Source organism: Neofelis nebulosa, chromosome 4 (genome assembly GCF_028018385.1).
Source record: "Neofelis nebulosa isolate mNeoNeb1 chromosome 4, mNeoNeb1.pri, whole genome shotgun sequence".
Lineage (NCBI taxonomy): Eukaryota > Metazoa > Chordata > Mammalia > Carnivora > Felidae > Neofelis > Neofelis nebulosa.
Genome location: NC_080785.1, coordinates 137,161,476 through 137,179,227, shown reverse-complemented (window position 1 = coordinate 137,179,227; position 17,752 = coordinate 137,161,476). Strand labels below are relative to the sequence as shown.

Here is a 17,752-nt window from a genome sequence, read left to right as displayed (position 1 = left end):
AAGTTTTAAATTGTTCTATCACACAGGATGAGCCTCCAGCCCTTCCTACCACAGTCACAACAAGGACAACTTATTAAACGTCTTGAAAGATAAGTTCCATTCAGTAGTTATCGACCAATGCTGGCATGTCCATCAGTTACAACAGCAACGTTCCAAACAGGAAGAAAAACAGAGCTAAATTCCATTGGATTACAACTCCAGTCAACCACAATTGATTATTATATAACAAACACAAACAAAATCAAATGAAAACAATAATCTGCTGTTATTAAGTATTTACATTTTCAGTTCCAAAGGCAATCTCAAAAATCTCAGGCTGATGCAACAATCTAAGGAGAGTTCTGTTCATACTGATGTTAATCATCTATTTAAAAAATACACGATGGCCAATGTTCAATAAACCAAGGCTTTTATGTGCACTTTAGCTGAAACGTGTGCTTTCCACCCTATCCTTCAGTAGATGCATCAGACAGAAGGCAAACTAACTTTAATATCGTTCAAAGCTGAACATAAAACAGCATGGGATATAATTCAACATATTCCAACAGCAAAGATAAAAAAGTTTGGCATTATCTGCTAATGTAAATTATTTCTAGACTGCAAGAGCTAGACAAGTCAAGACTTGGTTTATACACTGATACACACACTCTAAGCTTATATGTCACATATAAGCTCAGCATCTGGTTTTCCAGCCATTCACTCCAGTAACAAAGCCAACAAGTGGCTGGTGACTTACTAACACAAGACTAAGACTATTATTAACTATTTGGTTAATGATGAGAATTACTGTATTGCTATTACTCCTACAAAGTCCCTTCATTAGTTGGTGGGTTTTTATTTTTGTTTTGCTTTGCTTTTTTTGCGTGACCCCTGTAGATAACCGCCCACAGCAAACAATGAAGGAAACGAGGCTGGTGCAGGGTTATAGGAGAGTTCAAGGGACACGGCAAGCATCTATCCCTTAGTCTTTTCCTAATCCTCAAGTTGCAAGACTTCCTAGGACCAATGTGCTGACTCTCGTTCCGGTCTCAATTCACTCAGACTTTCTCTTTGTAGACACAACTTATTACAACTCTGCGTGATGCCTGCGAGTCAGACTCGAGGGTTGTCAGATTGACCTTTCACGGGCAAGCTGGAATGAAAATCATAATTGAAGAAGGGCAGACTAAGGAAACGGAAGGATTAAGCAATTCACTGGAGACAAAACCATGCAGGGTAGGTCATGCAGCTGGGAGGGTTTACCTAGTTCACTGTCCAGCTCCTCGGTGTGGACCCCTTCTTCTCCAAAGGAGTAACAGGAATGAGACAGAAAAGAGAGAAAGAAAAATTCAGACACCAACACCAAGAAAGAAAACTTCCCTCCGAAAAACAGCAGCAAACATGTCACTTGGTTTTGTCCTTACCTGCATCGTGGCCTATTTCACTGGCTCAGCTAGTAAACCGGAGACTTCAGTGTAAATCACAAAATGGTAAGAGCTGATATTGGTAACATAATTATATGGCTCATTTCCTTGCATGTCGAAACAGGGTTTGATTGGTTGTAAAAGATGACAAATACCTTTGCGGTTTCAATGTTCTTAAGTGGGAAGTCACTTATTACACACCTCATTTCGGGCAAACAAAGCTGTTACCCCTTCCAATATTAGTCCTTCTAATCCTGCAGTAATGCTCTCATCACTGAGGCAATTATATTCACAGTTAAAGCACTACTGAGCTTAGAGGTAATAATGCTGCCTGAAAAGTGGAAGGTGGGGTCAATTTGAGAATGCAGGGAGTTAGAGATGAATTATGTCAGGATGCTGCACGTGACGAAAGCGGGCTTGAAGGCCGCCCTGAAACGAGGATGGGAAAGCACTGTTTACTTGGTATGAGATTGCGAAGTCAAACAGCCCAGAAATATTGCAGTGACAATGGTCACAGTAAGTCAGGAAGCAAAACCGGTCAGGATCTTCTCCATTCTTGACCCCCTCCTGCTATGAGTAAAACACTGCACTGTAACCAAGAAGAGAGCAGGGGACAGCACACAACAAACCATTTTACACAGAAAGTGTCTCCAGCTACAGAACAGGTGGCTGTCCCCTCCACTGTATGCTCCACCAACACAGGGAGGAAGACTTATTTTCACCACTGTGAAATGCTCAGTGCCCAGTACAGTGTTTTGGTACATGGTAGGTACTAAATACTTCTAAATGGATGGACGGATGGACGGACGGATGGATGCATGGGTGACTCAATTGCTGACTTTAGTTCCCAACATGGTACTATATACCTTGTGAACTCTTGATTTAAAAGTGATTCCGCTGTCAACAGTAAGTTTTGATGCTAGCATCCAATTCATTTCTCCAGTGAGTATTTACTGAGAGACCTACCATGGGCCAGTCATTGGGCAAAGTGACAAATCATACATTCTTTTGGAGGAGGAGACAAATCCCAACCTTCCATAAATAAAACTTCCATATCTAAAACCTGTGATAATGTGTCTAAAGTACCACACATCACAGAATGACCCAATCATATCTGGGGGCAAGGTCACAGACAGAGTCCCTGACCTGTAACCTGAAGGATATGCCCAATGGAACAAAAAGACTTAAAGTGAAGAATGACTGAAATTTAAGCTCTATGACAGCAGGGCATTTTGATGGTTGTGTCCATTGATACATCTGAAGTTCCTAGGACACAATGGACATATAGGAAGCATTCAGTATCTCTCTGTAAAATGTAAGAGTATTCTAAGAAAGTGCTAGTGGGCATGAAGGGCAGAGTGGACAGGAGCAAGGGGGAGAAAAGCCAGAGGCCAAAGCACTTAGAACTTAGAAACCAGCTGTGGGGAGGGCTGAATATTGCGCAGACAGAGAGCCACTGAACTGGGCTCGAGAGGGTGGTCACGGATAACACAATCACACTGACGTTTTAAAAGAGTGCTCTGGGTCTAGTGTAAGGAGAGTAGGCAAGAGTGTGGGTGACAGAGGCATGTGACCTGGACTAGGATGCCACAGGCAACAAAGAAAATCGTGCATGGATTCCAGAGATACCTGAGAGGCAAAGTAAATTCAGAGGGTAGATGGGTTGAAATCAAGGTCAAGTAGTAGGTCAAGTGGGACTCACAGGTATACATGAATTTTACCCTCAACCGAGATAGGGAACACTTACAGAGGACCAGATTTTGGGGGGCAGAGATCCTTAGTTGGGTTTTATTCAGACTGCATTTGAAATCTCTTTCAGACAAAAAGCATTATCAACCAAGCATTTTTAAATATTGGCCTGGAGCTCAAAGGCAAGGTAGAAGGCTTCTAATTGAACTAGATATACAGAAACAACAAATGGAGTTATATACTAAAGATCAAAGTCCCAAGCCAGTTTCTTACTTTTTTGGAGTCAGAAAACAGAGTATATGAAAAATTTTACAATAACTATGAAGCGATATTGTTATAGACCATGTGCATATGGCCTCCAGAGAACAGAAATTGAATACAGGAACAATACTGTGAGCAAAAACACTATTCTTCTTGGTGTCACGACATAAACAACAACACAAGGCAGATTTGTGTTAAGTGGCAACAGCAAATGAAGGTGTGGGGACTGATAAATGTCAGAGTGGTAACATCTGGTTATATATTCACACTGTATATACAGACATACATATAATTTCTACTGGAAAAAGCATATATGAATCCTAAGTTGAAAGGATAAATGGATAACCTAATGGTATTTGGTATGAATACATACTTGTTCCAAAGGTAATAACATTAACACCAATGACAAGAATTCTAAGAATTAAAAATAACAGTTGACCATTCAATAGCACAGGGGTTGCAGGTACTGACTCTCCACAGTGAAAAAGTCTGTATATAACTTGTGAATTCCCCAAAACTTAACTACAAATAGTCTACTGTTGACTGAAAACCTTACCAATAATATAGTCGATAAGCACTTATTTTGTATAAGTATTTTATACTGTATTCTTACAATAGTACTTAATCTTTTCTTAACGTTTTTGGTATTTCAAGGCTATACATCATCTGCAAGGTGTTCAAATTGTCCGAGATCTCTAAAAATTTTTCTAGTATATTGAAAAAATCTGCATAAAAGTGGACCACTGCAGTTCAATCCTGTGTTGTTCAAGGCTGAACTGCAATAGATTCGGTAACAAAATCATTCAGTAATTCTACTCAACAGTTTTACTCCATTAAGTTTCTCCTGGTAAAAGCTATTGGAGTCTTCTATCATCTATAAAATTATAATAACAGGCATTTTTATATGTTCCCAGTATAATTATAATGGAGACCGCACTGAAGAGCCTATGGTAAAAGAAGTCCAAAATGCCTTCAAAATCATCCAGCATCAAATAAAGATTAAATTTTGTTCTCCGAAATTTTATGGTTGAATGTATTTTATGTTCTGATGTTTGAATATTGGTCACTTTCGTATTACACATTAAACATAATACTTGGATAATCAGGACAGTCCGTTATCCCTTAAGCATGTAAAATAATGAGGCTGACTACACGTGTTCCATTCCTCCTTCAGCCACCAAAATCAGGGAAGCATCTCACTCAGGTCTCCTTAGTCAGAAGGATTTGGATTTCCACTTGGAGTCACTCCCATAAATATGAACACACAATTTTATGCTCATTTCATGGTATCTGCAATCCATGTAGAACAGAAAGATCTAGAAGTACAAGGTTTTTGGCAGTATTACAGTTCACTGGCTTACATTTGCAGGCAAACCTCAAGTTTATATAATTCTGCCCCATAGGACAAATTAATAAAGTTTCACTATCTTTTAGGAAAATATGTATTCCATAATTATACTACTAATTCAAATGCCAGAAATGAATAATGAGCAGCTAAACAAACCATTTCCCTTTTAATTCGTCCATGTCAAAAAGTAATTTTGGTACAACTTGGGACAGACTTCAGAGTACTGAAAAGGAAACATTTGTTCTAATTTTTTTCATTTTGGAAAAATAATTAGAAATCCCAAAGCCGTGAAATAAACGTTTTAAAATAGTAACTCTCTTAGCCAATTGATTCTTTTTCAAGATTAACAGGCAGAGTAGAGCTAAGGGTGACACCTCGGGCTCTTTCTTGGAAGAATCTACTTTTTAGATAATCAGGATATATTCTAAGTTACACAGAGATTCCCAAGAAGTCACGATCCGCTTTTCCTATGCCAAGTTATGCAATATGTAGAATTCAAGAAAATTTCTTGATTTTTTTTTCCTCTAAGACTTTCCTAATATAGGATTAGGACCCCATAGATGAGTAACCAGAGCACCTTTGGTTTCTATATTCCTAGAGATTTTCTAGAGTTTTCTCCAAGGTCCTGAAGCCAGAGGTTATATTTTCATTGAAATAGTTTGTGTTAAAGTTCTGTTTAAAATGGAGATACTAGTATACATCTGCCTTCATGTGTAAACAAACTGTTCTTTTAAAACAATTCTGATTGCCCTACAGTTTATTTACTAGAAATGAGATGACTTGTTAAAAACTCATTTGTTAAATCCTGGTTGACCTTGCTGTAACTCCTTAAAATTTGCACATGTGAACAGCCTCAAGCACACGTGAACCAAGACCTTGCTAGCCCCTTACCATCATCTTCACACTCTTCCAGAGGCTTCTGCTGCTTGTTCAGGCACCGAGGGTCTAACCAAGATGTTGTTTTCGTGTTATGGCTGAAATCCAGAAACAAAAACAAGAAATGCATTTGAAAAGAGAGAGAGAGAAAAAGCAAAAAGCTCAATGACAACAGAATTACATGTTCTTGAACGTTTTCCGACAACCAGAGCAAAGCTACTTCCCAACAACAAACTCATCCCAGAAGACAGCCTGAGTTTGGAATTACAAAAAGCTTGGGAAATGTCCATCGATGGCTGAATGGGTAAAGAAGATGTGGTATATACATACAATGCAGTATTACTCGGCAATCAAAAAGAATGAAATCTTGCCATTCACAACTGCCTGGATGGAATTAGAGGGTATTATGCTAAGCGAAATTACTCAGTGAGAGAAAGACAAATATCATAGGACTTCACTCGTATGAGGACTTTAAGATACCAAACAGATGAACATAGGAGACGAGAAGCAAAAATAATATAGAAACAGGGAGGGGGACAAAACATAAGAGGCTCTTAAATACAGAGAACAAACTGAGGGTTGCTGGAGGGACTCCGGGTGGGAGCGGGGATGGGCTAAATGGGTCAGGGGCATTAAGGAATCTACTCCTGAAATCATTGTTGCGCTATATGCTAACTAAAATGGATGTAAATTTAAAAAAAGAAAAGAAAAGGCTTGGGAAGAGCCTTCAGTAGGCTTTTTACTTATTTAAGGTATAATCATTCTGTTATGGAAAGCTTAAAATGTGATGTCAGTTTTATTTTTGAAAAATGGGTTCCAAATGATACCCCTTGTCTATGCTGTCTCCCCTTATCTAGACTGATTTTAGTCTTCACCTTTACAGAAGAGCAAACTCCAATTTGCTTTCAATTTGTCTGTGACTTAAACCTTGGATGCTGGAATTCACAAAGAAGGCTGCTATTTCACTCATTACATTACATAAGAACTCCCCCTGACAGCACGAAACTACCTCAATTCACACAATTGGCTCAAAGCTGCTAATACCTATCATTAATCGCAGCATCCTGAATTATGCTGCACACAATAGTGAAGACAACCCAAAATTGCCTATCATAAACAAAATCTGGGCCAAAAAACCCCCCACAAAAGCTTGGAGAAGCTAAATGTGTCTGCCTCCCGGAGGGCATCGTCTGACTCCAGGGGAAGTGTTTCAAGAGACACTGAGTGAGGCCTTGAACGTCTGAAGGTGTGCGGGACCAGTGCAAGAGATAGATATTGGCCTTCAACCACGTTAAAAGTGGCACGAGAATGTCTGGAGGAAGTGCCCTGAAGCAGCTCAAGACCCTGGGATGAGGTTCTGCGTGAGCTCCCAGGCCAGTCTATGCAAGCTAAATGGGAGAGGCAAAGAACTACAAGGCCGGTAGTTCAAACTGCAAATCAGAAATGAAAAAAAAGAAATTTTTTTTTTAAAATTTAGGTAGTAACCTAAATTGTTTTTGGAAGTCTGAAGTTTGGGTTGTAAATGCTGAAAAACACTGCCATAGGCATTTTAAATGATTCAAATCTTATTAACTGCTGCAAAAACTTAAGGCTTAAGTGAAAAACAGAATGCGCAAATGTATATACAAATCATCTCAACTGTATTATAAAGGAAAAAAAAAGAAAGTTAATATAATATAGTAACAACTACTGCCACTAATATGATTGATCTGCTTACAATGACCAGAATCTATTCTTTTTACCTATTTGTTACAATTTATTTCATCGTTATGATAACCTCATGAGGGAAGTATTGATGCATTTTACAGATGAGAAAACTGAGGACAGAAAAATGAGGACATTTGTTCAAAGATACTCTGTGGGTACCGAGAAACACTGGCAATCAAACCCAGGGAGTCCAACACTACAACTCATGGTCTGTACTGTTCCTAAACCAGTAATATAGAGATAATGGTCACTGCGGCGATGGAAGATTATGTATGATTTTTTAAAAGCAATTCTGTATTATGAGATAATTATAGATTAACCTGTAGTTATAAGAAAGAACAAAGAGGGATCCTGCATGCCCTTTACCCAGATTCCCCCAGTGGTAACATCTTATAAAACTATAGTACAAGGTCACTATGGAATACCGACTGATATCCACAAGTCAAGACACAAAACAATTCCAACATCACAAGGATCTCTCATGTTACTCTTTTCTTTTAAAAATGTTTATTTACTTATTTTGAGAGAGAGAGAGACAGAGAGAGAAAGAGACAGAGCATGAGCCGGGGAGGGGCAGAGAGAGAGGGAGACAGAGAATCCCAAGCAGGCTCTGAGCTGCCAGTGCTGAGCCCGACGTGAGGCTCAATCCCATGAACTGAACCATGAGATCATGACCTGAACTGAAATCACGAGTCAGATGCTTAATGGACTGAGCCACCCAGGCACCCCTCTCATGTTACTCTTTTATAGCCATATCTGGTTCCCTTCTAATCTCTGCCCCTAAAACCCTTTTTAAGTCCTTGGCAACTGCTAATCTCATGTTGTCATTGCAAAAATGCTCTAAAAATGGAATCAGACAGTATGTAATCTTTGAGGATTGCTATTTTTCATTCATTCTCATCAAGGTTGTTGTATATATCAATAATAACTTATTTTTAATGCTGAGTAGTATTCCATGCCATGAATGTACCGGAGTTTAATCACTGAAGGACATCTAGGTTATTTCCAGTTGTTGGTTATTTAGGAGAAATCTACTATAAACATACATGTCCAGGTTTTTCTGTAAATATAAGTGTTCACTTCTTTGGTCAAATGTGCAATTGCTGGGTCATATGGTAGTTGCATGTTTAGTTTTATAAGAAACTGCAGCCACTGTGGAAATCAGTGTGGAGGTTCCTCAGAAAGTTAAACAGCACCACTAAGCAACTGCACTACTAGATGCTGAGCCAAAGAATACAAAAATACTCATTCAAAGGAGCACATGTACCTCGATATTTATAGCAGCATTATCAAAAACAGCCATAGTATGGAAAGAGCCCAAAAGCCCATCGAATGATGAATGGATAAAGAAGTGGTGTGTGTGTGTGTGTGTGTGTGCATGGATATATATATGTATGTGTCTGTCTGTATATATATATATATATATATATATATATATATATATATATATATATAAAAAATGGAATATTACTCAGCCATCAAAGGGAATGAAATCTTGCCATATGCAACGCTGTGGATGGAACTAGAGGGTATTATGCTAAGCGAAATAAATCAGTTAGAGAAAGTCAAATACCATATGATTTCACTTCTATGTGGAATTTAAGAAACAAAACAGATAAGGGAAGGGGGGAACAAAAAGAGAGGGCGGCCATAAATGACTTCTAACTATAGAGAACAAACTGAGGGTTGCTGGAGGGGAGGTCGGCAGGTCATGTGCTAAATGGGTGATGAGCATTAAGGAGGGCACTTGTTGTGATGAGTACCAGGTGTTATACTAAGTGATGAATCATTAATTCTACTCCTAAAACCAGTATTACACTACGTGGGAACTAACTAGAATTTAAATACTTATAAAAATAAAATAAAAACTTATTGACGATTTTAAAAAAAGAAACCACCCAATGGCTTTCTAGAACACCATACAATTTTACATGGCCACCAGCAATGATCTAGTTTCTCTGCATCTGTGCCATCATTTACCGTTCTTACTATTTTTTATTTTAGCCATCCTAACAGGTATGTAATGATATCTTTCTGCGTTTAATTTGCATCTCCCTCATGGCTAATGATGGTGAACATTTTTTCACGTGCTTCTTTGCCATCTGTATACCCTTTCAGTGAAACGTCTGCAGCTCCTTTTCTCACTGATCTTTTTTTTTTTAATGTTACTATTGAGTTTGGAGAGATCTTTATATACTCTAGATAACAGTCCATTTTCAGATATGGGGTTTGCAAACGTTTTCTCCCACTCTGTAGTTTGCTTTTTTTTTTTTTTTTATTTTTTTTTTATTTTTTTTTATTTTTCCAACGTTTTTTATTTATTTCTGGGACAGAGAGAGACAGAGCATGAACAGGGGAGGGGCAGAGAGAGAGGGAGACACAGAGTCGGAAACAGGCTCCAGGCTCCGAGCCATCAGCCCAGAGCCTGACGCGGGGCTCGAACTCACGGACCGCGAGATCGTGACCTGGCTGAAGTCGGACGCTTAACCGACTGCGCCACCCAGGCGCCCCTGTAGTTTGCTTTTTAAAACATCCTCTTATTCGGGTCTTTTGTGAAGCAAATGTTTTTTTTTTTATTTTGATGATGCTGTATTTATCAGTAATTCCTTTTAGGGTTCAATGTTTTTGATGTCAAGTCTTAAAAACTCCTTGTCTGGACGTAGAGCTCAAAAAAATTTTTTTTTCCTGAAAACTTTTATTGCCTTGTGTTTTACACTTAAGTCTGTGATGAGCTACTGTGAATTAATTTCTTTGTATAAATTATGAGGCTGAGGTTGAGCCTAATTTATTTACCTCTGGCTAAACATTCGCTCCAATAGCACTTCTTTGAAAAGGCTATCTTCTTCCCTGCAGTGAATGGCTTTGGCATCTTTGTTGAAAATCACTTAGACATACTTGTGGGTCTGTTTCTGGGTTTCATTGATCCACGTGCCCATTTCGTCGCCAACACCACACAGCCTCCGTTACTGCGGCTATGTATTATGTCTTGATAATTGACAAACTGATTAAGTTTATTCTTCTCTTTTAAAACTATTCCAGCTATTTTGGCTCCTTTGCCTTTCTATATAAACTTTGTTTATTCATGTCTAGTGTTGTATTTTTATTTTTGAGAGGGGGGCAGGTGCAGAGAGAAAGGGGGACACAGAGGATCAGAAGGAGGCTCTGTGCTGACAGCAGAGAGCCCGATGTTGGGCTCCAACTCAGAACCGCGAGATCATGACCTGGGCCAAAGTCGGACACTTGTCCAACTGAGCCACCCAGGTGCCCCCCTATATAAATTTTAAAATAAACTTGTCTATACTAACAAAAGCCTTCAATGAGATTTTGACAGAATTTTTGCTAAACGTGCATATCCATTTTGGGAAAGCGGACATCTTTACTATATAATTGAGTGTTCCAATCTATGGAAGACATCTCTCCATTTAGACTTTCTTTGATTTCTTTCAACAACATTTTGTAGTCTGCAGTATATAACATCCTAGACATATCTTGTTAGATTTATGCTTAAGTGGAGTTTTTTGGGAAGACAATGTGAATTATATTTTTTCTTGAATTTTGATGTCCATGTGGTCATAAATACAATGATATTTGTATGCTTATCTTTTATCTTGTGATCTTGCTGAACTTACTGATTCTAGAACATTTTTTTACATTTCTTGTGATTTTGTACTTTCTTATACATTTCTTGGGTATGGTCATGTGATCTGCATAGAGGGACAGTTTTCTTCCTTCTTTTTCAAACTATAGGCCTTTTATTTCCTTTTCCTGACTTACTCTCCTGGCTAGAACTTACAAAACCAGGTTGATTAAGAGTGGTGAGACCTGGGGCGCCTGGGTGGCTCAGTCGGTTGAGCATTCGACTTCGGCTCAGGTCGTGATCTCACGGTTTGTGGGTTCGAGCCCCGTGTCAGGCTCTGCGCTGACAGCTCAGAGCCTGGAGCCTGCTTCAGATTGTGTGTCTCCCTCTCTCTCTGCCCCTGCCCCCCCCCCCCCACTCACACTCTGTCTCTCTCTCCTTCAAAAATAAGTAAACATTAAAAAAAAAAAAAAAAAAAAGAGTGGTGAGAGCTAATATCCTTGCTTGTTCCCAATCATGCAGGGGAAGTATTTTTTTTGTCTTTTACCACTAAGTGTCATGTTAGCTGTAGGTTTTCTGTAGATATTCTTTATCAAGCCAAGAAAATTCCCCTTGTTCTTGTTTTTCTGAGAACTTTTATCATGAATGAGTGCTGAATTTTGTCAAAGACTTTGCATTGATAAGTATGATGTCGGGTTTTTTCTTTAGTATCTTAATATGGTAGATTGTATTTATGAATTTTCCAAATATTGAACCAGTCTTATATCCTTGGGATAATTCCCACTTGATCATGGTATAAAATTCTTTCTCTGTTATGGAGTATTATTTGCTGATATTTTGGTACAGATTTTTATGTCTATAATCATGAGCTCTTGCTCTGTAGTTTTTTTTCTTAGACTCTCCTTGTTTGTTTTTGGTAACAACGTAACAATAGTCTCATAAACATAATTGGTAAGTGTTCCTCTACTTCTGTTTTCAGGAAGAGACTGTATAGAAATTTAATTCTTGGAGCGGTTCTCCAGTGAAACCATCTGGGCCTGGAGATTTCTTTTTCATGAGTTTTTAAATGACAAATTCATTTTCCTTAGTCATTATGGAGCTATTTAAATTATCTATTTCATACAGACGAGTTGTGGTAGTTCGTGCTTCTCATGAAATTGGTCCATTTTATCTAAGTTGTCAACTTTAGTGTGTAGGTTTGTTGGCAACATTCTCTGATTACCTTTTAATGTCTTCAGGGTCTGCGGTGATTCCCTGTTTGATTCCTAATGCTGGTAATTTGTGTCTTCTCTAATCTTTTTCTTTGTCACTTTCACTTGGCTATTGTTCACTGAACAGCAGACCTTCAACTTCAATTTGAATATAACAGATTTACTTATATTTTTATTTATTTTATAGCTTAATTGGCCACTTTGTGGTTGTTTTTTTTTTTTTGTCTTAGGTTGTTTTTTTTTTTTTAAGTGGGATATAAACCATGGTAAATCTTAACAGAGAATCTTAATAATAGAGCCAAAGTGTAGCATTTTAAAAACTGACTATTATTGTGGCACACAGATGGCTCATTTGGTTAAGTGTCTCACTCTTCATTTCGACTCAGGTCATGATCTCATGATTCATGACATCAAGCTCCGTGTCAGGCTCTGTGCTGATCACGTTAAATAAACATTAAAAAACAAATTTAGTGGGGCACCTGAGCAGCTCAGTTAGTTAAGCGTCTGATTTTGGCTCAGGTCAGGACCTCACGGTTTGTGAGTTCGAGACCCACGTCAGACTCTGTGCTGACAGCTCAGAGCCTGGAGACTACTTTGTATTCCGTGTCTCACTCTTTCTTTGCCCTTCCTCCATTCACAGTCTGTCTCTCTCTCTCTCAAAACTAAAAACACATTAAAAATTTTAAAACAAATTTTAAAAGGTTGACCATTATTGGAGAAAAAATGCTATTACCTGAGATTCTTAGAATAATTTCAATTGTTTGTATATTTTTCCATTTTTAGTAAACCACTTATTAAATGCTTAATTTTAAAAACATTTTTTTAAAAGTTGATTTATTATTGAGAGACAAAGAGAGACAGAGTATGAGCAGGGGAGGAGCAGAGAGAGTAGGAGACACAGAATCCAAGCAGGCTCCAGGCTCTGAGCTGTTAGCACAGAGCCCAACACGGGGCTTGAACCCACAAAGTGCAAGATCATGACCTGAGCCAAAGTTGGACGCTTAACTGACTGAGCCACCCAGGCTCCCCTTAAATGTTTAACTTTTAGTAATATCTTATATATACATATACATATATATATGTATATATATATGTATATGCATATGTATACACACATAGATATATGTAAGTTTTATAATTTTGAAAGATTTTTCACATCTGTATAGTGTAATCCACCCTTTATTCACAGAAGCTAAGCTGTAAGCTCTCCAGCGGATGACTGAAACTGTAGATTTATAGTACCAAATCCTAAATATACTATGTCTTCTCCTATACATACATACCTATGATGAGGTTTAATTTATTAAATTAGGCACAGTAAGAAATTAACAATAGCTAATAAAAAAAGAACAATTATAACAATATCTTATAAGAAAATTTACGTGAATGTGGCCTCTCTCTCTCAAAGTGCATTATTGTACTGTACTCACCCTTCTTCTTGTGGTGACGTGAGATGATAAAATGCCTATGTGATGAGATGAAATGAGGAGAGTGACATAAGCACTGTGACGTAGCATGAGGCCACTAGTGACCTTCTGACAATGTGTCAGGAGGATCATCTGTTTCCAGAACACAGTTGACCATGAGTGACTAAAACTGTGCCACGTGAGACTGCAGGGTAGGGACTGGGGGAGGGAGACTACCATATTCTCAAATTTCAATCCATGTAATTGCACCGTGTAAAAAAAAAAAAAAAATCAACTTAGAATGGATCATACACATAAATGGAAAATGTAAGCAATAAAACTTCTAAAACAAAGATGGCAGACAAGGACAGCTTTATAACTTTGATTTAGGCAAAAACTTCTCAGCCAGCACACTAAAAGCACAGCCCAGGAAAGAAAAACATTGATAAATCAGACTTCCTCAAAATTAAGAACTTGGGGCTCTTCAAAAGACACAGTCAAGACAATGAAAAGTCAGACTTGGAAAAAATGTTCACAAACCACAAAGATGTTAAAGGAATTGTATTCAGAATGTATGAAGAACTCTTAAAACGCAACTGAAAAAAAAAACCAAAACAACAACAAAAAACCCTAAAGCCCTTGAAACCCAACTAAAAAAAAGTAACCAAAGAATTTACTGAATGGCTCCATATGTTCTTTATATATTACGCCCTAATTTATATATACACCAGAATATGGTTGTTTCACTCTTGAGGGAAATTATTAACTTAAGCTTCTTCAAGATCCTCAGACTCAATGATTGGAAGGCTGTGCTGATTGCTTTTTGGCACAAAGCCTGTGAAACTATATGAAAAAATACCATCAGCGCAAAATCAGTCCTTTCAGATGTTAATTTACAACCGTAGCCACTAGGGGGCAAGAAGGAAGAGTGACGACATAAAGGGACAGCTTCAGAGAGGACGAAGGGTATACTTTACTCTATAAAATAGACTTCTCCATTTTCGGTGTACGCCATCTCCCAGTTCTCGGGTAGAGGACCTAAATTATCCTCTGCACAAAGAGGTAGGTATTGAGGGAACTTCTGAGAAGCGTCCGTGATGGGAGCAGCGACGATGCTACTATTCACAGGCGGTAACGCTGTTTCTTGGAGAGTGTGCTCTTCCTGGGCACCAGAATCGGCTGTCAAATTGCAGAGAGAGGAGGAGAGAGAGACAGAGAGAGAAAAATTCATCAATCATACCTCAAAGCAAGGTGTTCACTACTGTCTGCATCTATATTCTTAAAAGGCCTCGCTCTTTCCCAACTGCTGGCCATCAACTCTATTGTTTTATTTAGACGGAAGTTCTCTTAATAGAAAACATCAAAATGACAGACCACATTTATCGCACTTAAAAAGAAAGAAGAGAAAGACAGGCTCAAATAACACTGCTCAAAACCTTGGAAATGCCAAAGAAGAAACAAATTCAGAACTAAAACCCTAACGTCTCTTATACCAATAGGGGCATCAAAACACAGACTGAGCCACACTCTCACTCCTAGGTGTCATTTGGTTTCATGACTCAGAGGGCCTTGGACAGCAAGAAGAAAACACAGATAGGGTGGCATCATTCTCCATTTTTGTAACAATTATTTAGAACATTTTTGGTAGACAGTGGCAAAGATCAAAAACCGGCACATCAAGCTGGCAAGTATATAAAACTTTAGAGCATAGACACAGCTATCCCAGTGAGTCAGATTCTAGCTTCTTTTGGAAAAGTAAGTGAATGTTCTTGCAAAAAACAAGACAGTTACCCCCAGAACAGTATCATGTGGGTGGACTAATTTGACTTGGGTTTTAAAAGAAGACTCGAAGTACATGAATCTCCTTGCGTTCTTATTAACTGGAAACATCAAGAGATGATGTCATCAACGTATCTACAAATGGCGCTGCTGACATTCTGGCTGAATTTTTATGAGGATGTTAAACGTCAGTCTCCACAGGGCTTTAAAACATAAGAATCAGGAGTTGTGGTTATTTTCCACCTCCCACAGTAATTCTCCTGCAGACACTTAGGATTTCTGAAAGCAGACTGAGGAATAATGAAAGGCCGTTTTCCAATCTTTCTCTCATGACTCGCTCCCAATGATGCACAAGAGAATGAAGCTAATTCAGAAGTTGGATGGAGGGCACATGGAGCCTATTAAACAACCACTTCCACCAAAAATCTGCCACCACTGAGGAGGACGCCTGTGGTCTTTCCCTGCAATTCATCTCTACCCTCTTTCTCTAGAACCAGCTCTCAGACTTCCCTTTGGAAATCCAACCCATCAAAGTTCTTGTGGTCTAGGTGGGGACTGACTTAAACCCACACCTAGCTCATGTGGTATGCCCAAGTCACAGGGCTATCACTCTTGCCTTTCTTATTGGGTCAGGTGCCTGATCCAAAGCAAATGAATGTCAGGCATACAAGCATTTGCTGGAATTATCTTCTTGATGCTGAAATTTATTAAGCTGACAGATTCTCATGCTGTAGGTGCTCGTGGCCATCTTGACACAGGTTGGCAAGACCTGACTTAGAATTAAGTCTACAAAGCGGACAGCAGAAATGAAAGAGAAAGCTGCCTAATGTTTCTGCCTGAGCCACTGATTCCATGTACTCCTGGCCTCTTCAGTTGCTTGATCCTCTAAATTCTTGCTTAAGCCAATTTGAGTTGGTTTCACAATTTGTATCCATGAGTGCAGGTTAATAAAAGAACTAGCATTTTTAAGGAGAAAAAAGGAAATGAAGCCAACAGGGAAGAAACAATTTGAAATTACAAACTGACAGAAAATAAATTTGAAACTTGGCAAGATTTAAAAGAGTCGCCCTTAAGTCTCTAGGAGCCAACGTATATTCATTTTTGGTATTTTATGTTTTTATTTTCGAGAGAGAGAGAGAGACAGAATGCGAGCAGGGGAGGAGTAGAGAGAGAGGGAGACGGAATCCGAAGCAACTCCAGGCTCCGAGCTGTCAGCACAGAGCCCAAGGCGGGGCTCGAACTCACGGACCGCAAGATCATGACCTGAGCCGAAGTCGGACTCCCAACCGACTGAGCCACCCAGGCGCCCCTTTTCTGGTATTTTTAGAATGTGCACTTCCTCCATGGACGTGTACATAGCAATCACCCGGAAAGATGGTGAAAATGCAGATTCTGACTCCCTACTATAGAGAATCGACTTGGGGGATCGTTCCAAAACGTGCATTTTTAAACCACCCAGGGATGGAGATTCAGGTACAAGAATCATACTTGGAGGACAGAGATAAAGAGCTCTCAAAAGCCTCACTAGAAATTTCACCTTCTGGGAGGGGTTCTGTCTTGCTGCCGATGGGCCAGAGTCCAAACTCCTATGTCTGCAGTGCCAGCCGAGGCTGCAGCCTCTCTGATGGGGGAAAGGAATTCTGCGTGCCATGCCAGCGTCCTGAGGAAGAGTGGACTCAGTATTTCCAGATTTTTTTTTTAATGTTTATTTATTTTTGAGAGAGAGACAGGGACAGAGACAGAGCATGAGTGGTGGAGAGGCAGAGAGAGAGAGGGAGACATAGAATCTGAAGCAAGCTCCAGGCTCTGAGCTGTCAGCCCAGAGCCCGACGCGGGGCTCGAACTCAGGAGATCATGACCAGAGCAGAAGTCAGATGAGCTACCCAGGTGGCCCCTCCAGATCTGTTTTTTAAAGAGAAGGTGGGAATCTGTATTTTTATGCAAAACGTTCCCAATACTTCAATCACAATTCCTTTAAAAAAACATAGTGAAGCAATAAGGCACAAGCAAAGAAAAAAACAAAAAACAAACAAACAAACAAAAAACAACAAAACAAAACAAAAACAGAAAGAGAAGAGAACAAGTACTGATTACAAGCACTGACTTAGAAGCCAGACTGCCTAACTTTGAATCCTGGCCTCACCTTTTGCTAATTTGGGCAACACACTTAACCTCTGAAAGCCCTGGTTTCCTCATCTATAAAATGGGGATAATGGTACCAACCTCACTGGGTTGTGGGGAGGAATGCATGAATTTAGTAAAGCAGCCGGTGCAGTGTGTAGGATACAGCTAACAGTATTTGTTAGCTGCTATCATCCTCAGTTTCTTCATCAAAGTTATTATGATTAACCTTTGTCTTCAGGTCAGCTTGGGCCCTCAGGATGGATGTGACATCAGACCACAGTCCAGATCACAGAGTTTGCCCGTTTCTAGCTGTGTGACTTCAGAACAGACGGACTGCCTTTCTGAGCAACTGATTCCTCAACTGTAAGGTG

The 17,752-nt window shown here is 39.2% G+C and overlaps 1 protein-coding gene across 16 annotated transcripts in view; it reads right to left on the bottom strand.

Annotated features, from left to right (window-relative positions):
- The window catches only part of MAGI1 (membrane associated guanylate kinase, WW and PDZ domain containing 1), a 638,926-nt gene that overhangs the window by 92,160 nt on the left and 529,014 nt on the right, over window positions 1-17,752 (bottom strand). For 8 of the 16 annotated variants that reach the window (XM_058726255.1, XM_058726257.1, XM_058726258.1 and 5 more), the window contains exons 5-7: window positions 14,456-14,657; window positions 5,593-5,675; window positions 1,243-1,281 (exon numbers count right to left, since the gene is read on the bottom strand). In XM_058726255.1, the coding sequence (XP_058582238.1) occupies window positions 1,243-1,281; window positions 5,593-5,675; window positions 14,456-14,657 (324 nt within the window). The remainder of the gene's footprint in view (window positions 1-1,242; window positions 1,282-5,592; window positions 5,676-14,455; window positions 14,658-17,752) is intronic. The other 8 variants (XM_058726256.1, XM_058726259.1, XM_058726268.1 and 5 more) reach the window with 2 other exon arrangements.